This window comes from Phyllobates terribilis, unplaced genomic scaffold (genome assembly GCF_046119375.1).
Source record: "Phyllobates terribilis strain yellow unplaced genomic scaffold, ASM4611937v1 Scaffold_9__5_contigs__length_417890890, whole genome shotgun sequence".
NCBI classification, from domain to species: Eukaryota; Metazoa; Chordata; class Amphibia; order Anura; family Dendrobatidae; genus Phyllobates; species Phyllobates terribilis.
Window position 1 is genome coordinate 101,196,824 of NW_027362769.1, and position 25,993 is coordinate 101,222,816.

The window sequence follows — 25,993 nt, forward strand, 5'->3', positions numbered from 1 at the left end:
AAGAGTACAATCCACAGAGAAAATCCGCAATAAAAATTGACATGCTAAAATCCGCAATGCAAGCCAATTTTTGCATGGAATTTTTCCGCAGCATGTAGATTAATTTTTTTTTAAATCTCCTTTACTTTTCTGCTACTTTAACCCGTCCTCAAATCATCCATTACTGCTACCGTTGGAAATCATTTCTTTTCTATGTCTAAGAAACAGAGAATCTAGTTAGGTCATTTAGGTCGCGCTGTTCAATCCAATTACTTAGGTCGGAGTCCGGATAGCCCACTGTACAGCAAAGTCAAAAGTGAGCACTCTAATTATAAAGTTCTCGCTGGTACGTGCAGTGGGAGCAAATTTAGCTTCTTTGCCTGAAGAGGCTTTTTTTTTTTTTTTTCCATTTGCTTGTCCAGAAGCCGGGGACTGTGGTCGACCTCTACATCCCTGACAGATCTGTGCTGTGAAGTTAGGGGAGTGTCCGCTCACAAGCCGGAGGATGATAAACTCAATGGGACTATCTATTTTTAACCTCCTGTTCTTTCCTTCTGCTCATGTAATCAGGGCTGCCTGAGCTTTCTCCTCAATGATTTCATATATCCTCCGTCACTACTTTTACAAGTTATTGTTGTAGAGAAGAAGGGTCCTTTAAATTCGAGACACACATATTGTGGGTAGTTTATAGACCAGCTCGTTGGGACATCATGTCTGGAGACGAGAACCCAACTGGACAACAATCGACTACCACAGTCAGTTCTGTTGCTATCCAAGCCGGAGAATCTAGAATTGTGATCGCCATTCTCAAGGTAAGAACAGACTCATTGCATATAGTCTCCAGAACCTTTGGAAAAGGGATACGTTGCCCTTTAAATACTTGCTGCCCATGACCTTCACTTCTGAACTGTTACCAGCACTGAAGTGGTTAATGCATGGTATAGCTGCACGCTGGCCGGGTAACAGTATCTCCTCTGCTGGTATTTATAAGGTGTTAGTTTTGTATGTCATGTAGTATTATTAACCCCTAGAGTCTTTGTGTCATTGATGGGGAGAACTTGCACGTGGTCATGTAGCCTTTGGCTTTTGTCATGGGGGTTGGCTGCGTTTTCCAAAAATAATCAATGATTTTCTGTAAATTAAGTACTCAGAATTAAAAACCTGTTGGCAAATAGTGATAGATGGTTTCTTAAAAAAAAATAAGCAATTGGAAATTGTCCATTACCATAAAAATATGGTGCGATTGTGAATGGTGGCTTGTATAAAAGATGACTTCACAGTACAACAAAAAAAGAATCTCATGGATTAAGTCTCGGAGTCTCCCTCCTAGGTGTATTCGTTACAAATTCTGCTCAGATTTTTCTAAGAACTTTCTGGGAAAGTTGGGTAATAACATAGGCAGATATAGCCTCAGGTTTCTCCCAGCACTGAATCACCAAGTTGTGCAAGTAAATATGGAATTGATACTTCTGTAAAATCTCAAACTATCCACAATGAGTGAACACCCATAAATTCATATCGACGTTTCTCCAAAATTTATGGTAAGCAAAGATGTAAGAGCTCATCAACAGCAACAGTGATAATTCTGGGGCACAGTATGGTCTCCTGGAGGAAATGTCTGTAGGGTAGGATAGTTTGTGATGGGGCATGGCAACTCTCAAGTCTGCAGAAAACCAAGGGAACTTTATTGGGCCAAAAAGGGACATAGTGCAAATAACGGGGACTTTTTGATAAGAGAGTCCAAGGTCCTGTACACCACAAAAGCATTGTACAGTGTGTTATATATTTTGTTTTTATTATTTTCACACGTATAAGTTGGGTTTTCGCTTTTGCAAACATCCTTATTCTTGCACATTTCTGCTCTATTTATTTTTGTTTCATGATGATGCCTTTGGGACCGCCAACTTCGCCTGGGCTTAACATTTTTGCTCTCACATATACTATTGTCTGAAACGCTCCAGCGTCTCAGAGAGGATACATTTTGAAAATCCGTCCATGAACCATAGCCCAAGAACAAATTAGATGGGCTCATACTAGGCCAGGTCTTCCCAGTACCGCTGGAGGTGATTAACAGGTCCCTTCCTATGTACACGCAAGGGAAAGACATGTCAATCACCTGGACCGATGCTGAGGAAAGCCATCGAGGAGCAGAGCCCGACTAGTCTGGTCTTCAGCTATGGTTCCTGGCTTTGATCTCCTAAGTATATTTTATCTAAAAGGTTAAGGAGCGTTTCAGAGAATAATGTACATGTCTGTAATCGTGCGATCAGGCTGCGATTTATGCTGCCCGCAGTTTGTGCAGGATAAATCACCTGATAGGTAAGTAAGCATAGTAAGGGCAGTGTTTGGTCCTTTGCACCTATATGAAAAGCCTAATTAATTAAAGACCCGTGACAGTTGGGGGGCACTGTTGCAGATTTTGCCTTGGGACCCACGAACTTCAAGTTACACCACTGCCTAGGAATCTCAGCACTGCAAAATGACAGTGATAACTACTGTGCTGCCCTTTGGAGGTCAGAAGCCACTGCTCCAGCCCCATTTATTTCTATAGGCCCCATATTGCAGATGTGTCTCACATGGATCCTGAATATACCTATGTGCATGAAGCTTAGTTGTTTCATAATAATTAAAGTGCTATATTTGGATCCGTTGTTGCTTTTACTGCCTTACAGTTCTGAGGTTTTGAGTTCGAATCTGATGACAAAATCTGAAGATAGCTCGTACCTTACAAGGGTTTTGATGGATTTTAGAAAAAAAGTCTTAAATTAAAGAGTATTATAAAGTAAAGAAATTACCATTTCTTACCCCCTGAATTCCCCTACTCCAGTGTCAACCCCAGATGAAAATACGTGAAACGTGCGTCGGGGTACTGGTTTGTGTTGGTTTCTATGCATAATGGCACATGGTGGGTATAGGAGTCTGACTGCATAACGTTTTTACTATGTGGATGGTAACGTAGGGGGTCTCCTGACTAGCTCTAGTATCAACTCTAGATGACTTGTACATATAGCATTGGTTGTTCATATAGGTTTATAAGGACTGTATTTTCTATCCATACCCATGGTATTAAGTCTGGTCTTATTGACTGTTTATAGTAAATTATGCAGTTTCCATCTTACCACACTGAACTGTTTTTGGGTTTTATTGGCTTTTTTTTTAATGATTTTTTTGTCTTTTGTAATTGTCTTTTTAATGTATGTTAATAAAGTATTATATCATTTTGCTATAAGGACAAGTGTAATTTATTATATTATATATTGGGATAATTATAGGATTAAATGTTGTTTCTCGGTACCCCCATTAATTGTACTTATTTATTTCAAGTATGGGCTTAGTTTTCCAGTTTTGGCTAATACTCCATCGTCACCCCTGGCATTCCATGCTGGTCCAGATGTGATGACATGCCCACTGTAGCCAATCACTGGCCTCAGCAGTGACGTGAAGTGGAGTCTGATGCACTTTTCTACACAAAGGCAGAATGCAACATTTTAGAGTAGAAAAAATGAGTCTTACACTCACCACATTTCACAATGCAATTACAATTACTAAACAGATCTCTTAGACCTGATGAGGCTGGTGTACTTAGAAAATGACAGAATGGCTACATAACACTTTTTTTTGCAAGTTTACCCATGTGATTTTAAAAAGTCCAACTCTCTAGCTGGACTCATGAAATGCTCATAAATATATGGAGGGTGGATTTCATCAGGTTTAGGAGAAATATTTATTAGAGGACACATTTGTAGTTAATATTGTGAAATCTGGTGAGAGATCCTTTTACAGAGTAACCTGAGATTTGGGAGAAGACTGTTTTCACACTTTGTTTCTGTATGTACTTCAGGAGTATTTCCCATCATATTTCGCTACTGGAAGGCGGCAGCTTATGCCACCATATAGGTATATAGTGACATACTGTACTCTGTGGCATCCTTAGGCTCTGGAGTTGGTGAAAATCAATTCGCAGGATCCGGTCCATCATCCATTTTAGTAATCTGTGACCACTGGAAGGGAGGTCCTGAAAACCATCTATTACCTCGTGGCATCTGTGGCTCTTCTTTTGATTAGCTGGCCCGACTAAGCGGCACACACACTTGTAGGCTGTAGGCCTCCGCTCTCTCCAGGTCTCCATCCTCAGGAGCCGCCGCACACAACTCAGGGGACACCAAGTTCATTGCAACAAGCAAACATTTACTGGACAATTCATGTTCAATAGGTTGTAAGATGTGGGATAGGGCACAACACTTCATATTCCTTACTTCCTTAGCATGACACATCCTCATCTCTACCACTCGTTCCTCCTGGAAATCCCTAAGCCCACCGACTCCGTCAGCCTCAGAATATTCATGCCCAGTTCCACAGTGCACCCGGGATCAGCCACCTACTCTTCACGCGGTTCCACATCCATTTTCCCCTATGCGCCAGAGGACATGATGCACCCATCAGCCATCACACCGAGCTTTGGGCTCGTGACATTGCCGGAATGCCCGCAAAGGGATATCAGTACGGCCTCTGACTGCCTCAAACGATTGGTATGTGCTGGCCCTAGCAGCCCACTGCACTTGAACTTGACTTTATGACTGCACTTCCCTATCTGACAACTTCCAGGAAGTGATCCCTTCTCTAACCTCACTAACCTCCTCCCACTGTGGGCTAGTACCAATCATTAACATTACTGTGACGCTCGCAGCCCTGCCCTGGGAAGATGGGGGTACTCGGAGCTGGGTCAGATGTTGAGGGGATGCAGCCGTGGCCTGGACCCGTCCCTTGCCTAGGGCCGTCACATTAAAAAGGATGTAAGGGCTTTCAGGGTTGAGTGGTATTTATTGACTACACCACCTGTGGTGTCTGGTGATGCACCACCAGCGCTGCTAGCAGTCCTCTGAGGCTGGATGTAGCGGCAGCAGGCGTTGTTATAACTCCCCACAGGCGGAGCAGGGCCTCAGGGCAGATGTGACAGGAGGATGGGGAGAGTAGTCCTGGGTCACTCGGGTGCTGTGTGGTGCAGTGCAGAAATGAAGGAACCAGAGGCCATAAGGATAGTCTTCCAGGTCTTTTACTCACAGTTCTTTTAAGCAGCGGCAAGCCTTCTCCCTGCTCTCACGGATCACTGCGGCCACCAGGGATGAGGGCTCATCGCACCCAAGGTATTCAGGTACCTCGATCAGGACCCTCCGAGTGTTCCTAACAGTCCCCTTTGAACCTCTCCTGTCCCTGTGTGTGCAAAGGCTGGCTCTCCCTCTGGACTATGCACAGATATAGGGTAAGGTGGCAATTCCGTTCTGCCCGTCACCCGACGGGATCCACTGTAGCCTACTGGGCTTCTCTGACAGAGACGTGAAGTGGCAAAGTCAGATGTCGGGGGCCGGTACCCCTCTTGCAGCAGGAGTCCCTCTGGCCAGGCCAGAATGGAGAGTACAGGTGGCGTACGCCGCTCCGTCCGTGCTCCCTGGGATCCTTTTGCTTGTGGAGCTGTCACTATAGCTCCCGACCTTCTTAAGCAAGGGAACTTGACCGGAGTAGAGACACTGTTAACTCATACCCGCTCCTCGTGTCAAGGTCAGAGCACGAGGACCGTGCATCTTCAGCACACTGCAGGCTACTACACAAGGCCGCTGCCAGCTGTAAAGACCACAATCAAAGAACGGAACCAAGAACCTTGTGCTTAAGATGGCTGGCTATTATATATGAAATTATGTGTGTAAACTAAAACGGTGTTCTACCCTTCACCCACTACATGGTTCCCATAACTTTTGGTTCCCCCACTTGGGATCCTGCTGAGGCAGCACTATGGTGCATACTTGCCTCCCATAGGTCAGGAGTGTGTAGTGTTGAATGTAGATTCAGGGTCCTGACCAGTGTACCTTCCTTACCTGGGTGAGGAGACACTACACCTGCTGACAGGCTGCAGTATCCCCCCTTGTGGCGACCGAACCCTCAGGGGCGCCACATTACCATAACAAACTACATGGCAATTCACATGACACAATATATATATAAAGGGAACACTTAAACAACCTAATATAACTCCAAGTAAATCAAACTTCTGTGAAATCAAACTGTCCACTTAGGAAGCAACACTGATTGACAATCAATTTCACATGCTGTTGCGCAAATGGAATAGACAATAGATGGAAATCACTGGCAATTATCAAGACACAGTCAATAAAGGAGTGGTTCTGCAGGTGGGAACCACAGACCACATCTCAGTACCAATGCTTTCTGGCTGATGTTTTGGTCACTTTTGAATGCTGGTTGTGCTTTCACACTCGTGGTAGCATGAGACGGACTCTACAACCCACAGAAGTGGCAACAACCCAGCATCAGGACCGCTATCTCCGCCTTTGTGCAAGGAGGAACAGGAGCAGCACTGCCAGAGCCCTGCAAAATGACCTCCAGCGGGCCACAAATGTGCATGTGTCTGCACAAACGGTTAGAAACCGACTCCATGAGGGTGGTATGAGGGCCTGACGTCCACAGATGGGGGTTGTGCTCACAGCCCAAAACCGTGCAGGACGGTGGCGCCCTGTGCTCTTCAGAGATGAAAGCAGGTTCACACTGAGCACATGTGACAGACGTGACAGAGTCTGGAGACGCCGTGGAAAGCGATCTGCTGCCTGCAACATCCTTCAGCATGACCGGTTTGGCAGTGGGTCAGTAATGGTGTGGGGTGACATTTCTTTGGAGGGCCGCACAGCCCTCCATGTGCTCGCCAGAGGTAGCCTGACTGCCATTAGGTTCCGAGATGAGATCCTTAGACCCCTTGTGAGACCATATGCTGGTGCGGTTGGCCCTGGGTTCCTCCTAATGCAGGACAATGCCAGGCCCCATGTGGCTGGAGTGTGTCAGCAGTTCCTGCAAGATGAAGGCATTGAAGCTATGGACTGGCCCGCCCGTTCCCCAGACCTGAATCCGATTGAGCACATCGGGGACATCATGTCTCGCTCCATCCACCAACGTCACGTTGCACCACAGACTGTCCAGGAGTTGGCGGATGCTTTAGTCCAGGTCTGGGAGGAGATCCCACAGGAGACCATCCGCAACCTCATCAGGAGCATGCCCAGGCGTTGTAGGGAGGTCATACAGGCACGTGGAGGCCACACACAATACTGAGACTCATTTTGACTTGTTTTAAGGACATTACATCAAAGTTGGATCAGCATGTAGTGGGTTTTTCCACTTTCACTTTGGGGGTGACTCCAAATCCAGGCCTCCATTGGTTAATAAATTTGATTTCCATTGATGATTTTTGTGTGATTTTGTTGTCAGCACATTCAACTTTGTACAGAACAAAGTATTCAATGAGAATATTTCATTCATTCAAATCTAGGATGTGTTATTTGAGTGTTCCCCTTATTTTTTTGAGCAGTGTATATGACGCGCCCCTGGGCCTGTGTCGCGCTGCGTTGCGCACACGGGAGCTTACCCGGAGCCGGATCTCTTGAGGGTTGTAGTCTCGTGGCGGCGACCCGGTCCGTGCCCAGGGAGTCAAACTGAGCGGCGATGTACTAGCAGTAGATGGTTGGTGACTACGCCACCCGTTGAATGCAGCTATGGAGCTGCCGCTGCAGGGCAGACCGCTGAGGCCGGTGGAAGGATGGTGCAGCGTGGATGGTATAACCCCCAACGGGAGGGGTATGGCCTCAGGGCAGCCGACGTGGATGATGGGGGTAGCAGGAACCACTCAGAGACGGTGCGGTGTAGTTCAGGGTCTTTACTGGTGACAAAGATAGACCCTCCCGGAGTACTTGCTATTGATAGGGGCCTGGTCAGTCCTTGAGCAGATGGGATCTCCCCTGGCCAGGCGGAGTTGTAGGCCTTCCCAACTAACTGTACTCTTCTGGCTACCTTGCTAGAGGCGGGAATAAGTAGCCCACGTCCCTGAGTGTACCGTGTGGTGCTCACCCGTATGGCCGGTGACTCGGGGCCTTCTAATGGCTTCCGCTCCACGATGGCGGTGCTGGTCCCACGCGTGTGACCGTGCCTTCGGGCTTCTGGGCCAGAGGACCTGAAATCCTCTGCCGGACGGTTTCTGCTGCTGGGTAGGAGTTATTCCCCACAGCCTCGGACTCCGGGTCCGGTAAGAAATCTTCTCAGTCAGGGCGAGCTCTGTAGCTGCCAGCCCCTGACTCGTTGTAACACTGCTCCCCACAGAGCTCCTGATGTTTCTTGCTATGCTGCTTCTCTTCTCTACTCTTGTTCTGTCTTCTTTCTCTCAGAACTCCCTACCCTGCCTCAGCCCCAGGTTTATATAGGGGAAGTCCTTCCCCTCCCAAGACTGGGCAGGAGGTGTGGCATGCACAGGATCCCTGACCAAAGGACCTCCCACCTGCTCTCAGACGTAATATCTCTATCACTGTGGCAACCAGACCCCTGGGGTGTCACATTCCCCCCTAGTGAAATTTAGTACTCCGGGACTAAACATTTTTTTTTTAGAAAAACATAACAAGGTATAACAATAACAATACAATAAGAAAAACACATAAGATGGTTACGGCGTGTCCGCAACCGGGTGCAGTTTTGAAAAGCAAGGTGTCCATTTCACCAAAACAGGGAGACGTAACCAGGTAGGGGTCTGTCCTACCCCGAGTCCTTAACAGTCTTTTAGTCCATCCTGGGTTACGCTCCACTAACTGTACAAAGGATTCCCGGTAAATCCACCAAGGACTCCTATAAATAACTGGAAACACATAATATTTACAAGATATGGCCGCTCTCAGTCCTCGGCCAGTGGGGATAAGGATTGGCTGCTCACAGTCCTCAGCCTGTGGGGAGATGGGATGGCTGCTCACAGTCCTCAGCCTGGTTAAGGATAGGGGACACACGGGAACAGTTCACACTTGTCCCAACGGGGACCATATTTTAATTAGCAACACAAGTACCCCTACGGGTAACTATGTACAGTTCCACTTTACCGTACTTCAGTAACGGCATCCTCCTGCTCCTTCTTGTGTGTAGGCTTCAGACCCGTCCGGGTCCTCTTGGCCTTCCTCGTATTGGTAGTACTGCAGCTCCTCCTCAGTCAGACGGTGTACATGGAGGGCGTACAGTCCTTTGGCACCCTTATGCCGGGTGAAGGTAACCACATCACCCGGATAGAGATCACGTCCGCGGTGCCCGTCCGGGCTGGCATGTTGTGCGAAAAGATCTGCGCCCAGGGGTGGCACTGTGGAGGTTGAGGGCGCCGTAGGGGCGGCACCGCCCGGGGGTACTCGGCCTTGCGACCAGGCCGGGGGTGCTTTGGAAGTAGAGGGCACTGTTGGAACAGCGGTGCCCTGGTTCACTAGGCCTTGCGACCGGGCCTGGAGAGGGTCGCCGTTGATGACGCCCGGGGTCAGAGAGTGCGACTTTGGGCCTGGGCGCGGGCTGGTGGTGGCGGTGCCCAGGGCTGGAGGGCTCGGCCGCAGGGCTTGTTGCGGGGGCTGGAGCAGGTCGGTGTTCGCAGCGCCCGAGGTCAGCGGCTCCACCAGGGGGCCCGGGAGCAGGCTGATGCTGGCAGCGTCCGGGACAGGGAGACTCCTCTTACCTGCTCCCGCGACCGCTCCTGCGTCACGCGTCTTCTCCTGGTGCTGGTCGGGGCCCGCGACGGCTGGGGCGCTGCCGATGCTGGGCAGCTTAGTCTGCTGCCGGTTCGCCATCTTGCTGTCCGTTCCTGGTGTCCTCCTCCCCCCTAGTGGACCGTGGCCTACCTTGCGATGATCCTCTTCCGTAGGCCGCGGCTCCGCAGTGGATCGTCAGGGTTGAGGACCTTCCGTCGCGCTTCGGTGACGTCGGCGTCTGCTGGGCTCCTTCCAGGACCTTACGCAACGTCCGGACGTGAGGCGGGGCTTCAGTTCTCGCGCGCTTTCGGAGTCCACGCCCCTCTTCTTCCCGCGCGGCGTCCTCAAGATGGCGTCCAACGGCGGGAAAACTCCACGGATGGCGGGAAGAAGGTTGAAGATGGCGCCGGATGGCGGGAATCTTCACAGATGGCGGGAAGAAGGCTGAAAATGGCGCCGGATGGCGGGAAACCTCCACGGATAGCGGGAATCTTCACCACTGGTAAGTTTGAACAGTCTTTGCTTTTCAGGCACGCAGTACCCGGTGGTTGCGGGCACGAAATCCTGCCGACTACGCCAAAGTTGACGCGCCCCTGGGCCTGTGTCGCGCTGCGTTGCGCACGCGGGAGCTTACCCGGAGCCGGATCTCTTGAGGGTTGTAGTCTCGTGGCGGCGACCCGGTCCGTGCCCAGGGAGTCAAACTGAGCGGCGATGTACTAGCAGTAGATGGTTGGTGACTACGCCACCCGTTGAATGCAGCTATGGAGCTGCCGCTGCAGGGCAGACCGCTGAGGCCGGTGGAAGGATGGTGCAGCGTGGATGGTATAACCCCCAACGGGAGGGGTATGGCCTCAGGGCAGCCGACGTGGATGATGGGGGTAGCAGGAACCACTCAGAGACGGTGCGGTGTAGTTCAGGGTCTTTACTGGTGACAAAGATAGACCCTCCCGGAGTACTTGCTATTGATAGGGGCCTGGTCAGTCCTTGAGCAGATGGGATCTCCCCTGGCCAGGCGGAGTTGTAGGCCTTCCCAACTAACTGTACTCTTCCGGCTACCTTGCTAGAGGCGGGAATAAGTAGCCCACGTCCCTGAGTGTACCGTGTGGTGCTCACCCGTATGGCCGGTGACTCGGGGCCTTCTAATGGCTTCCGCTCCACGATGGCGGTGCTGGTCCCACGCGTGTGACCGTGCCTTCGGGCTTCTGGGCCAGAGGACCTGAAATCCTCTGCCGGACGGTTTCTGCTGCTGGGTAGGAGTTATTCCCCACAGCCCCGGACTCCGGGTCCGGTAAGAAATCTTCTCAGTCAGGGCGAGCTCTGTAGCTGCCAGCCCCTGACTCGTTGTAACACTGCTCCCCACAGAGCTCCTGATGTTTCTTGCTATGCTGCTTCTCTTCTCTACTCTTGTTCTGTCTTCTTTCTCTCAGAACTCCCTACCCTGCCTCAGCCCCAGGTTTATATAGGGGAAGTCCTTCCCCTCCCAAGACTGGGCAGGAGGTGTGGCATGCACAGGATCCCTGACCAAAGGACCTCCCACCTGCTCTCAGACGTAATATCTCTATCACTGTGGCAACCAGACCCCTGGGGTGTCACATATATTTCTACATATATATATCTATATATATATAACGCGTGACATTATTTACATTATGCAATTGTCTTCAGGGACAGGAACAGGGCAATACAGTCCACATCTTTACATTAGGCAGGTTCATCAAAAGAGGAATACGTCTCTGTATACCTGTGCAGTGGCATATGCTGCAGCTTTCCACTAGACGAATATGATGTGAAATACTCCTGATACATAATTTTAAGGGAAAGCAGAAACAAAGTGTGAACAGAGTCTTCTCCCATATGTTAGTTTAAGAGGATCTGCCACCAGATTTCAGAATATAAACTGTATATGCATAGCTTTATAAATGTTCCTGTTAAACCTGATGATATCCCCCTTTCCCACCTCAAATGTTAATATGACCATTTCATGAGTCTATATAGAGGCAGAGAGAAATGGACTCATGAGATAATAATTTTAAAATCAGATGGGAAAACTTCCAAAAAGTGTTGTATAGCCATTCAGTCAGGGCATACACCAGCCTGATCAGGTCTAAGACATCTATTTAATGCAGGTTGTATTGTGAAATGTGGTGTCAGATCCGCTTTTATATCAATATTTGTCCTTAAAAGGGGTTTGAGACATAAAAAAATGCACAAACCATGTGTATTTTTTAAAATCAATAAAGTTATAGTCACTTGCTCTTACCCCAGTGAATCCAACACAGGCTACTCTGACGACTTGTGGTGAAACAGAAAGAAATACCATCCTGTTCTTTACCTACTGGACCTCTGAGACCTGTGATTGGCTGCAGCGGTCAAATGACTGGAACGGCAAGTAATCAGTTGAATGCTAAAGACAGCAGTCTGACGTTAAAATGTGTTAGTATAAAGGTTACCATCTTGGTATGTACAATTCCAAACTCCTTTGAACATTCTAAGATAACGGAATGTTGGGGATATTCTGGATCACACTTGGCTTTGGTCAGGAAGTTTGAACTCAATTCCACTCACATACGTGTGTGTGTGTGTATTAGAGAGTTCTGATGAGCTGAGGGTTAATTGCAGACCTAGCATGTATTTAGACAGTGCTATTTTTTTCTTTTAATTTTAATTAGGATAGTGGCCTTGGCTATACCTTGGCATGAGGCTCAGGTTATTATCTGTAGTAGGCATGCGCTGTAAACACATCCCTGTAGTGTATCATCTCAAAGTCCCAGTTTATGAAGAGGAAAAAGAATCCATCACAAAGTGACAAATTCAGGGGCGTAACTATAGTAGGTGTTGGTGTTGCAATTGACGCGCCCAAGGGATGGGGACTCGGCGCCCGGGGCTTGCTGTTTGTGTAGCACCCCGAGGGCTCGGCTGCTACAGGGGTATTGCACCTCAGACCAGAGGTGTGATATTCCACTCCCGGGTAAGGATGGAGTGTGGACCAGGGCTCGTTAGGCTGCATGCACCACACACACCCCATTTCCGAGGGACAGCTCAACGGTGCTCCCACAGAAGTGCAGGCACGACAGCTTCTGTTCCTGGCTGGAGTGGGGAGGGGGAGGAAAACCCAGTGGTGTAGGAGCAGATAGGGGTGGGTCTCTGGGCATAGGTAGGAGCCCATTGGTTGCTAGTCACCTGGGCTCGGGTGTCAGAAGGAGGTATATAAGGTGGGCACCATCTTAGGACAGTGTTCAGTTCAGCCAGTGCAGTGAGAGGAGAAGACAGGAAGCAGAGCCCCTGCATGGGCTCTGCTCTGCAGGCAGGCCTTGTCAGGAGGCTGGAGCCTGAGAGAGAGAGAAAGGAGAATGAACAGAAAGGACAGTAAGAAAGGAAGCAAGGAACAGGAACACAGAGAAAGGCCCAGAGACACGAAAGCAGAAGGAACCCTAAGGACCCAGGAGATTGCGGGTGACGGGTTGGCAGAACAGGGTACCGGAACCCAAATTGGTGGAGGCAACAGATTCCTCAGCCAAAGACCGGAGGTTGTTACCACATCTTGGTGCGACCCCTCACTACATCCACCAGAAAGGCATACCGTATAGGGTCAGGGAAACTGGGAGAGGTTTCGCCAACAGAAGGCCCGAGGAAGCTGGACAAAGGTGGGTCACTGGTGGGGACGGCCAGAGAAAGGGAAAAGAAGGGAGCTCTGAACCACACTCTGGAATTGCCTGGGAGTTGACCGAGTCCCTCACCTGGTGGACGCAGCACGGCTTGGGCAGTCATCGCCTGCAGCATTGACCTGAACAACAACTGTGAGTAAAGCATTGAAAACTGCAACTGCTCGTCTCTGTGGTTCCTCGCCGCACCAGCACCATTAGTACTGGGACGCTCACACCATCACTCCCATCATCTCTCACATTAGCTGCCCTGAGGCAATACTTCTCCCGTGGGGAGTCATCCCAAACTTAGCTGCGCAAACAACATCAGCCTCAGCGGTCTGCAGCGCAGCGGCGGTCCCCACTGACCGCAATCCACGGGTGGCGTAGTCGGACAATTATAACACTAATAGACTGCCACTGGTTTGACCACCCTGGGCACGGACCGGGTCACCGCCACACGGAGACTACAACCCCCGGCATCCTACAACAGCGATCCGGCTCCGGGTATCCCCCTGCACAGCACAGGCCCAGGGGGCGCGTCAACTTTGGCGTAGTCGGCAGGATCTTTACCAACCCGCCACAAACGGGTATTGCGTGCCTGAAGAAAATTGTACATGTACCTGGAAAAGTAGTCTCCCGCCATTTCCCGAAGTTTCCCGCCGTCCGGAGTCGTTTCCCGCCATCCGGAGCCGATTCCCGCCATCGGACGCCATCTTGGGTCGTTTCCCGCCATCGGACGCCATCTTGGGTCGTTTCCCGCCGTCTTCCCGCCATCCGCAGTCGTTTTCCCGCCATCGGGCGCCATCTTCGGGACGCCGCGCGGGAAGAAGAGGGGCGTGGACGCCGAAAGCGCGCGAGATCTGAAGCTCCGCCCCACGCACTGATGCTGCGTAAGGTCCTGGAAGGGAGAGGGAGCGACGCTGATGTCACAGGAGCGCGACGCAAGGTCCTCAACCCCGACGATCGACTGCGGAGCCGCGGCCTACAGAAGAGGATCGCCGGAAGGTAGGCCACGGTCCACCAGGGGGGAGGAGGACACCAGGAACGGACAGCAAGATGGCGGACCGGCAGCAGACTAAGCTGCCCAGCATCGGCAGTGCCCCAGCCGTCGCGGGCCCCGACCAGCGCCAGGAGAAGACGCGTGATGCAGGAGCGGTCACGGGAGCAGGTAAGAGGAGTCTCCCTGTCCTGGACGCTGCCAGCGTCAGCCTGCTCCCGGGCCCCCTGGTGGAGCCGCCACTCCCGGGCGCTGCAGACACCGACCTGCTCCAGACCCCGCAACAAGCCCTGCAGCCGAGCCCTCCAGCCCTGGGCACCGCCACCACCAGCCCATGCCCAGGCCCAAAGTCGCACCCTCTGACCCTGGGCGTCATCAACGGCGGCCCTCTCCAGGCCCGGTCGCAAGGCCTGAACTCCCCAGGCGCAAAAGGACTGTACACCCTCCACATCAACCGGCTAACCGAGGAAGAGCTGCAGTACCACCAGTACGAGGAAAACCAAAAGGACCCGGACGGGTCTGAAGATTATGAGGAAGGTGCGCAAGGAGGACACCGTTACTAATGAACGGTAAAGTGTAACTGTATATAGTTACCCGTAAGGGTATAGAAACTGTTGCTGAGTGAAGTGTGGTCCCCGTTGGGACTAGTGTGGAACTGTTAAGGGACTGTTACCGGTTTGAAAAGTTGCCCTATTCCCTAAGTTATCTGGCTGAGGACTGAGAGCAGCCATCCCTCTTCCCTACCTGGCTGAGGACTGAGAGCAGCCATCTCCCTAATAGAAAAATGGACACCTGGTCGCAAGTTGCACAGTGGCCAGTGAAGAAGAGAATTTACTAAAATGTTTTACCAGAAAAAGTTTGATATGCTGAATGGTTTTATATGCTGCTAGAAAATGTTATATGACAAAAGAGTTCCAGTAATATTAAAAGTGCAGTATAATGTCTAGTAAAGAGAAAGTGTTTCCCATAAAGGGAAGTTGAATAATGCCGGCCGGTTTCTAATGTGAAAAGTTTTGAAAAAGTATTGCATGTTTTTGAATTGTCTTTGCTCTTTTCCAGCACGAGGACGTGCTGTGATTTACCAGGGGGGAATGTAGCACCCCGAGGGCTCGGCTGCTACAGGGGTATTGCACCTCAGACCAGAGGTGTGATATTCCACTCCCGGGTAAGGATGGAGTGTGGACCAGGGCTCGTTAGGCTGCATGCACCACACACACCCCATTTCCGTGGGACAGCTCAACGGTGCTCCCACAGAAGTGCAGGCACGACAGCTTCTGTTCCTGGCTGGAGTGGGGAGGGGGAGGAAAACCCAGTGGTGTAGGAGCAGATAGGGGTGGGTCTCTGGGCATAGGTAGGAGCCCATTGGTTGCTAGTCACCTGGGCTCGGGTGTCAGAAGGAGGTATATAAGGTGGGCACCATCTTAGGACAGTGTTCAGTTCAGCCAGTGCAGTGAGAGGAGAAGACAGGAAGCAGAGCCCCTGCATGGGCTCTGCTCTGCAGGCAGGCCTTGTCAGGAGGCTGGAGCCTGAGAGAGAGAGAAAGGAAGAATGAACAGAAAGGACAGTAAGAAAGGAAGCAAGGAACAGGAACACAGAGAAAGGCCCAGAGACACGAAGGCAGAAGGAACCCTAAGGACCCAGGAGATTGCGGGTGACGGGTTGGCAGAACAGGGTACCGGAACCCAAACTGGTGGAGGCAACAGATTCCTCAGCCAAAGACCGGAGGTTGTTACCACATCTTGGTGCGACCCCTCACTACATCCACCAGAAAGGCATACCATATAGGGTCAGGGAAACCGGGAGAGGTTTCGCCAACAGAAGGCCCGAGGAAGCTGGACAAAGGTGGGTCACTGGTGGGGACGGCCAGAGAAAGGGAAAAGAAGGGAGCTCTGAACCACACTCTGGAATTGCCTGGGAGTTGACCGAGTCCCTCACCTGGTGGACGCAGCACGGCTTGGGCAGTCATCGCCTGCAGCATTGACCTGAACAACAACTGTGAGTAAAGCATTGAAAACTGCAACTGCTCGTCTCTGTGGTTCCTCGCCGCACCAGCACCATTAGTACTGGGACGCTCACACCATCACTCCCATCATCTCTCACATTAGCTGCCCTGAGGCAATACTTCTCCCGTGGGGAGTCATCCCAAACTTAGCTGCGCAAACAACATCAGCCTCAGCGGTCTGCAGCGCAGCGGCGGTCCCCACTGACCGCAATCCACGGGTGGCGTAGTCGGACAATTATAACACCAATAGACTGCCACTGGTTTGACCACCCTGGGCACGGACCGGGTCACCGCCACACGGAGACTACAACCCCCGGCATCCTACAACAGCGATCCGGCTCCGGGTATCCCCCTGCACAGCACAGGCCCAGGGGGCGCGTCATTTGCTTTTGGGGAATGCCGCGGTGGCCGGCTCCCGGGACCGTACCCTGGGGTCACTCTTTAAAATGAAGAAGGAATTGGGGGAAAAGGTGTATGGGAAAGGGGAAAGTTTGTGACGCCACCTGTGGTGTCTGGTGAGGATCACCAGCGCTGCTACAGTCCTCTGAGGCCGGTGGTCGGGCAGCTTAGTTGGTTCTGCTCCCCACAGGTGGAGCGGGGCCTCAGGGCAGCGTAGGAGAAGGGATGCAGGACAGAGGGGACCCAGCCGGGTCGGAGGAAAAATAGGCCCACACACACGACAGTTCACTTCAGTACCTTTACTGGTGGTGTTTCAGGCACGATCCAGGGCACTATAGGGTGAAGGGTGCATTTCAGGACTCTCCCCAGTGTGCAGGTGTGGGGCCTCCTGTCTCTTGCCTTTTCCTGTTAAGTTTATGACCTGCCTGGAGCTAGGCCTAACTTGGTCTCTGTCTTGCACAGGCTGACCTGGTGGTAGGGCCTTCTCTTGGAGATCACACTCCCTGGTCTTTTGGGCCTCAGTGATTCCTGACCCAGGTACAGCACAGACCAAAAGTTTGGACACACCTTCTCATTTAAAGATTATTCTGTATTTTCATGACTTTGAAAATTGTACATTCACACTGAAGGCATCAAAACTATGAATTAACACATGTGGAATTATATACTTAACAAAATAGTGTGACACAACTGAAAATATGTCTTCTATTCTACAGTCATGGCCAAAAGTTTTGAGAATGACACCAAAATTATATTTTCACATGATCTGCTGGCCTCTGGTTTTATTAGTGTTTGTCTGATGTTTATATCACATACAGAAATATAATTGCAATCATATTATGAGTACAAATAGGTTATATTGACAGTTAGAATGAGTTCATGCAGCAAGTCAATATTTGCAGTGTTGCCCCTTCTTCTTCAAGACCTCTGTAATTCTCCCTGGCATGCTCTCAATCAACTTTTGGACCAAATCCTGACTGATAGCAGTCCATTCTTGCATAATCAATGCTTGCATTTTGCCAGAATTTGTTGCTTTTTGTTTGTCCACCCGTCTCTTGATGATTGACCACAAGTTCTCAATGGGATTAAGATCTGGGGAGTTTCCAGGCCATGGACCCAAAATCTCTATGTTTTGTTCCATGAGACATTTTGTTATCACCTTTGCTTTATGGCAAGGTGCTCCATCATGCTGGAAAAGGCATTTTTGGGCGCCAAACTGCTCTTGGACGGTTGGGAGAAGTTGCTCTTGGAGGACATTCTGGTACCATTCTTTATTCATGGCTGTGTTTTTAGGCAAGACTGTGAGTGAGCCGATTCCCTTGGCTGAGAAGCAACCCCACACATGAATGGTTTCAGGATGCTTTCCACTTGGCATGAGACAAGACTGGTGGTAGCGCTCACCTCTTCTTCTCCAAATAAGCTGTTGTCCAGATGTCCCAAACAATCAAAAAGGGGATTCATCAGAGAAAATGACTTTGCCCCAGTCCTCAGCAGTCCACTCCCTGTACCTTTTGCAGAATATCAGTCGGTCCCTGATGTTTTTTCTGGAGAGAAGTGGCTTCTTTGCTGCCCTCCTTGAAACCAGCCCTTGCTCAAAGAGTCTCCGCCTCACAGTGCGTGCAGAAGCACTCACACCAGCCTGCTGCCATTCCTGAGCAAGCTCGGCACTGCTGGTAGTCCGATCCCGCAGCTGAAACAGTTTTAAGATACGGTCCTGGCGCTTGCTGGTCTTTCTTGGGCGCCCTGGAGCCTTTTTGACAACAATGGAAGCTCTCTCCTTGAAGTTCTTGATAATGCGATAGATTGTTGACTGAGGTGCAAACTTTGTAGCTGCGATACTCTTCCCTGTTAGGCCATTTTTGTGCAGTGCAATGATGGCTGCACGTGTTTCTTTAGAGATAACCATGGTTAACTGAAGAGAAACAATGATACCAAGAACCAGTCTCCTTTTAAAGTGTCCAGTGATGTCATTCTTACTTAATCATGACTGATTGATCGCCAGCCCTGTCCTCATCAACACCCACACTTGTGTTAATGGATCAATCACTAAAACGATGTTAGCTGCTCCTTTTAAGGCAGGACTGCAATGATGTTGAAATGTGTTTTGGGGGTTAAAGTTCATTTTCTGGGCAAATATTGACTTTGCAAGTGCAGTAATTGCTGTTAAGCTGATCACTCTTTGACATTCAGGAGTATATGCAAATTGCCATTACAAAAAATGAAGCAGTAAACTTTGGAAAAATTACTATTTGTCTCATTCTCAATAGTTTTGGCCATGACTGTAGGTTCTTCAAAGTAACCACCTTTTGCTTTGATGACTGCTTTGCACACTCTTGGCATTCTCTTGATGAGCTTCAAGAGGTAGTCACCAGAAATGGTCTTCCAACAATCTTGAAGGAGTTCCCAGAGATGCTTAGCACTTGTTGTCCCTTTTGCCTTCACTCTGTGGTCCAGCTCACCCCAAACCATCTCGATTGGGTTCAGGTCTGGTGACTGTGGAGGCCAGGTCATCTGGCATAGCACCCCATCACTCTCCTTCTTGGTCAAATAGCCCTTACACAGCCTGGAGGTGTGTTTGGGGTCATTGTCCTGTTGAAAAATAAATGATGGTCCAACTAACCACAAACCGGATGGAATAGCATGCCGCTGTAAGATGCTGTGGTAGCCATGCTGGTTCAGTATGCCTTCAATTTTGAATAAATCCTCAACAGTGTCACCAGCAAAGCACCTCCACACCATCACACCTTCTCCTCCATGCTTCACGGTGGGAACCAGGCATGCAGAGTCCATCCGTTCACCTTTTCTGCGTAGCACAAAGACACGTTGGTTGGAACCAAAGATCTCAAATTTGGACTCATCAGACCAAAGCACGGATTTCCTCTGGTCTAATGTCCATTCCTTGTGTTCTTTAGTCCAAACAAGTCTCTTCTGCTTGTTGCCTGACCTTAGCAGTGGTTTCCTAGCAGCTATTTTACCATGAAGGCCTGCTGCACAAAGTCTCCTCTTAACAGTTGTTGAAGAGATGTGTCTGCTGCTAGAACTCGGTGTGGCATTGACCTGGTCTCTAATCTGAGCTGCTGTTAACCTGGGATTTCTGAGGCTGGTGACTCGGATAAACTTATCCTCAGAAGCGGAGGTGACTCTTGGTCTTCCTTTCCTGGGGCGGTCCTCATGTGAGCCAGTTTCTTTGTAGCGCTTGATGGTTTTTGCAACTGCACTTGGGGACACTTTCAAAGTTTGCCCAATTTTTCGCACTGACTGACCTTCAGTTCTTAAAGTAATGACGGCCACTCGTTTTTCTTTACTTAGCTGCTTTTTTCTTGCCTTAATACAAATTCTAACAGTCTATTCAGTAGGACTATCAGCTGTGTATCCACCAGACTTCTGCACAACACAACTGATGGTCCCAACCCCATTTATAAGGCAAGAAATCCCACTTATTAAACCTGGCAGGGCACACCTGTGAAGTGAAAACCATTTCCGGTGACTACCTCTTGAAGCTCATCAAGAGAATGCCAAGAGTGTGCAAAGCAGTCATCAAAGCAAAAGGTGGCTACTTTGAAGAACCTAGAATATAAGACATATTTTCAATTGTTTCACACTTTTTTGCTAAGTATATAATTCCACATGTGTTAATTCATAGTTTTGATGCCTTCAGTGTGAATGTACAATTTTCATAGTCATGAAAATGCAGAATAATCTTTAAATGAGAAGGTGTGTCCAAACTTTTGGTCTGTACTGTATATCAGTCAGCTTTCGGTGTTCCTGGGACATGTAGTTCTCCAGGGATTCCGGTTGTTTCTGCTGGTCCTAGAGATCCTTGCAGACGCGGACCCGGTGTCCGGTAAATTCTTATGGGGTGAGCTGGTTAAGCTCCTCTGCCCCCTATGTAGCTCGCTTACTCCACTTGCCTTCGGCCTCGCTCGGGGCCCTCACTAGGCTTCACACTGGCAGTAGGCCTCGATACTCTTCACCGCTCTTATGGCGTTGGCACGCCTTAGGCTCACTAACCTGAGGTCGCTGAGTCTCTACTGAACTGGCAACTTCTCTGGCTGCAGCAGACTGACTGATTCTCAGACTGAGCTCCACTGCAGGCTGACCTCTCTCAGGCTCATCTACTGCAGGAACTGACTGCCTAGCTCCACCTTCCCTTTTTATATCCCTAACGGGCTCCCTCTGGTGGTCTGAGGTGGAAGGTGGAGGTGTGTGTATGCTGTGAGGGCCTCTTGTGGAGGAATCCGTTCATGCACCCCTCTAGGATCTGTGGCACCAATGCACAGCAGGGGCGCCACATTCCCCCGTAGCAAAGCTCAGTTCTCCCGAACTGAAATACTTTTTATAACAACAATAACAATAACTCTTCCATTTATGGGAGGCACTTGCTTGAACGTTACATAATAAAACATTATAAATAATAAATAGACATATATACAATAAGCAACCTCAGAATTCAAGTCTCTTTTGGTGAGGTTCCCCGACAGGATGTCCATCTCACAGGGCAGAGTACTTGATAGCTTGAGGGACCTGTCCCAAACCCTCCACGTGGGCCCTGGGGTGGCTGCAGGGCATGGCGATCCTGAGTTGGACCTCCGTTAGTGCCACACCAGACAGGTTTTCCCTCTGAGGTCACCTAAAGGGGCACTCCAGGGAGTGCAATTATTTACAAGAAGCAGTTTTTGGGCTGCACATAGTCCTCAGCTACAAAGTTCTGTATGTAAGAAGAGAAGTGTCCATTTCACTTAAATTGTCCCTTATTAAGGCAGGATACAAGTTAATAAATACATATATGAAAATACACAATATAATACCCCAGGGGCAACTATTTACACTGTCAGAGTTTTATTCTTTACTCTCTGTATCTGACAGGGGTCTGACCTCGTGTGCTACGTGTCGATCTGCGTAGTACGGAAGTGTGGATGGTATCTGTGTCTGCACCGTCTGCTACCCTGTCAGTTCTACGTGTGGGTAGATTGTAAAACTGCCTTAACCTCTCTATTGGACTGGCAAGTATACCATTGGCTGGGCCTTCTTGCTCTGCTCCAACCGGGGATCCTTCTTCCGGGGATTCTTCTTGAGCAGGCTCTTCTGAAGCACTTACTGGCTCTACTTGCTGTGGAGGGTCTTCTGGCTGTTGAAAGAAGTGGATCACAGGGATTATTACTGCTCCTCCTAGTTGAGGCCAATCTGCCGGGAAATCTCCTAAGTCAGTATGGAGTACTGCTTCTTTAGGCTCCTCCGGAACGGTGAGAGGCACTTCTTCTTGGGGCTTTAGCAGGTCTGGACACAACTTCAGATGGTCTCTAGATACCGTTGCAGTCGTTATTCCTCCATCTTTAGTAATTAGACAGGTCTTCCTGTTACCAAATCTTGAATTTAATACAGTGTAGGGTTCTCTCCCCCACTGGTCATCAAATTTGTCGTTCCTCCTTTTTCTTTTTAACACCACTTCTCCTGGTGTGAAGGGTTCTGCGGGCGCGCTTTTATTGTAGTGGGCTTCCTGCTTGTCCCTCACCCAAGTGAGACTATCTTTGACACAGGCCTGTACTCTTCTGTACTGCTCCTGTCTGGTCATGTCCCAGTCCTCAGTGGAAATATCTGTTTCTGGTTCAACTACACCAAGCTCCAGGTCCATGGGCAACTTCCTGGGTCTTGCTCGCATGAGATATGCTGGAGTATAATTGGTGGAACTCACAGGTATGTGGTTGTACAGATCTACCAGGTCAGGTAGTAGGTCTGGCCACTGATTTCTCTCCTCTAGTGGTATGGTCTTCAGCAGGTCGATGATGATGTTATTCATCTTTTCACAGAGACCGTTGGTTTGGAGGTGGTACGGTGTAGTCCTGATCTTTTTACACCCGTACAGATGGCAGAACTCCTTGAACAATTGGGCTTCAAAGGCTGGGCCTTGATCCGTCAGCACCTGCTCAGGGTATCCATGGGGTCTGCAAAAATACGCTTGGAACGTCTTTGCTGCTGTCTCTGCCGTCAGGTCTTTGACGGGGGCGACCACCAGGAACCGGGAGTAGTGATCCACCATGGTCAGGGCATAGGAATATCCTGACCTGCTAGGTGACAGCTTGACATGATCCAGGGCCACGATCTCCAAAGGTCGAGTTGTCTTGATGGGTTGCAGGGGTGCCTTCTGGCTGCTGTAGTCTTTTCTTCTGAGGCTACAGGGTCCACGGTTTCGGCACCACCTCTCAATGGAACTGCGCATTCCTACCCAGTAAAACCGACACTTCAGCAGGGTCTCTAGCTTTTTCCAGCCAAAGTGCCCCCCTTGATCGTGGTAGGCTTCCAACACCATCTGGATGTCTGTCTTGGGCACTACTATCTGCCATACCATCTCATGGGTTTTTGGATTGATGTACCTACGGCACAGCTTCTCACGGTAGATAAACAGCCGGCTTCGCTCGTTCCACAGCTGCTTGGCTTGGAGAGACGCTGCCTTCTCCAGGGAGGAACCTTCCTGGGTTATCAGCTCTTTGATATGGCTGACAACCGGGTCGCTGTCCTGGGTCTCCTTCCAGCTGTGGTGAGGCAGGGGGTTTAACGTTTTACCGCAAGGCCTCCTGGAGGCTCGTTGCTCGTGGACCATTCCATTCCGATGAAAGGCAGGTAGTTCACTTCTTCTTCAGTGTCTGACTGGTGAGGCATCCTGGACAGGGCATCGGCGTTGGCGTTCTTGCGGCCCGCCCGATACTTAATAGTGAATTGGTAGTTTGACAGCCGAGCCATCCATCATTGTTCCAAGGCTCCTAGCTTGGCTGGTTCTAGATGAGTCAAGGGGTTGTATCAGTGAAGGCAGTGAATTTACTGGAGGCTAGATAGTGCTTGAACAGCTCGGTGATGGCCCAGACCAGGGCCAGGAACTCTAACTTGAAGCTGCTATAGTTCTCTGGGTTCCTCTCGGTTGGGCGGAGCTTCCTACTTGCATAGGCGATCACCTTTTCTTTGCCATTCTGCTTCTGACTCAGCACAGCTCCTAATCCTTCATTACTGGCATCAGTGTACAGCAGGAACAGTTGGCTGTAGTCAGGGTAGGCTAGGATCTCTTCGCCGGTCAGGATCTCCTTCATCACATTAAAGGATTCAGCTTGCTCCTTACCCCACTGGAATGGGGGATTTCTGCCTCTGGGGGACTGTCTTACCAGGAGGTCCTGCAGAGGTGCCGCTTTCTTAGTATAGTCCTTCACAAACCTCCGGTAGTATCCAACTAGTCCCAGGAACTGACGTACCTCCTTGAGGCTCTTCGGCTCCGGCCATTTCTGGATGGCAGTGACCTTCTCCGGGTCTGGTGCTACTCCCTCTGGACTAACGATGTGCCCCAGGTACTGTACCTTTCTCTTGAGCAGGTGGCACTTTGAGGGCTTCAGCTTCACCCCATAACGGGACAGCGACTCAAATACCTCCGCCAGGTGCTTCAAGTGGTCCTCAAACGTTTTGGAGTACACTATCACGTCATCCAGGTATAGTAGTTCAGTCTCGAAGTTGCGGTGTCCCAGGCAGCACTCCATCAATCTCTGGAACGTTCCCGGGGCATTGCAGAGTCCAAACGGCATACTATTGAACTCGCTGAGTCCCATCGGGGTGGTGAAGGCCGTCTTCTCCGGATCCTCCTCAGCAACAGCTACTTGCCAGTACCCACTAGTGAGGTCAAGGGTGGAGAAATAATTTGCAGACTTTAAGGCAGCCAGGGATTCCTCTATACGTGGTAAAGGGTATGCATCTTTATGTGTAATGCGATTTAATTGTCTGTAATCTACACACATTCTCATGCTTCCGTCCTTTTTCCTGACTAGAACTAGGGGAGCTGCCCAGGGACTACAACTATCCCTTACTACCCCTGCCTTCTTCATGTCGTGCAACATCTCCTTCGCCTTCTGGTAGTGTGCTGGTGGTATAGGCCTGTAACGTTCTTTGATGGGTGGATGGTCACCTGTGGGGATATGGTGCTGAACCCCCTTAATCCTCCCAAAGTCAAGTGGGTGTTTACTGAATACCTGCTCGTATTCCTGAACCACCCGGTGTACACCCTGCTTCTGATGGGCAGGAGTGGTGTCTGTCCCAACATGGAGCTGTTGACACCAATCCTCCACCTGGGTTGCCGGGTCATTATCCTCCGCTTCGTCTGGTGAGGTTAAGGACTCCGCCGTGTGTATGGAGTTATTTACTGTGTACAGTTTGGCAACAGTGGCGTAGCGTGGTAATCTAACCTCGTCCTCCCCATAGTTTAGGAGGCGTACGGGCACCCTCCCATTGCGTACATCCACTACCCCTGTAGCAGTCAAAAGTGTAGGCCTATGTTCCGAGCTAAGGGGCTCTACTATCGCCTGGTAGCTCCGTCCTTTGAGACCTATTGCTGCTCTACACCATATCAGCATTTCACTCATCGGGGGAACCACAATGGGTACCGGGTCTGTCACCCGTACATTACCAATTTCACCACCGGTTAGCTTTACCTGTTGCTGGTACATAAGGGCTCGGATCTCTTTCTGTAGCGCCCTTCTCTGCCCTGGTCTGGCAGTGTCAGCTATCTGTTGGAGCAAGAACACAACTTCTCCCAAACAGTTACTAACAATATTAGTGCCAAGTACCATATACAAGTTGGTATCATCAGGATTAGTCTCTACTACAATTAGTCCCTGGTCCTGCAGTTCCACTCTTCCCACCTTTATTGCCACATCCTTAACCCCGACTAGGTTAAGGGGGAGGCCGTTTGAGGCATAAACGGAAAGGTTTGGAGCTGGTGGGCTTAGGTCATCCATGGACCAGAACCTTTTGTAGAGGACGTCAGGCATGATGGTTACCTGAGATCCTGTGTCCAGCAGAGCGGATGTCGTGATGCCGTCCAGCACAACGGACAGGAAAGGTCTTCCTCCCACGAACCTGCTGTACCAGTTTGTTGGGCCTGGGGAGTCTACTCCTGGGTGTCGGCCCTCGGCCCCAGGGTTTTCTCGTTTAAAGGACAGCTCTGGATGATGTGACCTGACTTGTGGCAGCGGTGGCAGACAGGGTCCCTCGGTGAACGGCGTTGGTCGCTGATCCTCCCAGGGGGTGGCGTTGTCCTCTTCCTCCTTCTCATCCAGGGGACATCCTCAGGGCTGTCGGCTAGCAGGATCCTTCCCTCCTCCTCAGGCCCCGTCGGCAGCTGCAGGGCACTCAGTACAGTGGTCAGGGTGCTCAACTGACGCACTTCAGAGCTCAGGCTGTCCAGCTCACTAGGGGACGTTGCTTGCACCTTGGCTTCAGCAGCCACCGGGGAAAAGGTGGACGCTGCAGGTACTAGGGGGGCCCCACCCCGGTAACATTGGATAGCAGTTGTTTCCAGGGCTTGCAGTCCTTTTATAGCCATGTCCTTAAGGTTGTCAAAGGTGGCATCTGGATGATCTAGGGACCACCAACGCACAGTCCTGCTCTCCTCTTGAGAATTCAG

The 25,993-nt window shown here is 50.2% G+C and overlaps 1 protein-coding gene across 2 annotated transcripts in view; it reads left to right on the forward strand.

Annotated features, from left to right (window-relative positions):
- Positions 1-442: 442 nt before the first annotated feature.
- CCDC141 (coiled-coil domain containing 141) overlaps positions 443-25,993 on the forward strand; it is a 271,474-nt gene continuing 245,923 nt past the window's right edge. Inside the window, exon 1 of one of the 2 annotated variants that reach the window (XM_073646809.1) lies at positions 443-791. In XM_073646809.1, coding sequence (XP_073502910.1) covers positions 690-791 — 102 coding nt within the window. In that variant the 5' untranslated portion in view covers positions 443-689. The remainder of the gene's footprint in view (positions 792-25,993) is intronic. The other variant, XM_073646810.1, reaches the window with a different exon arrangement.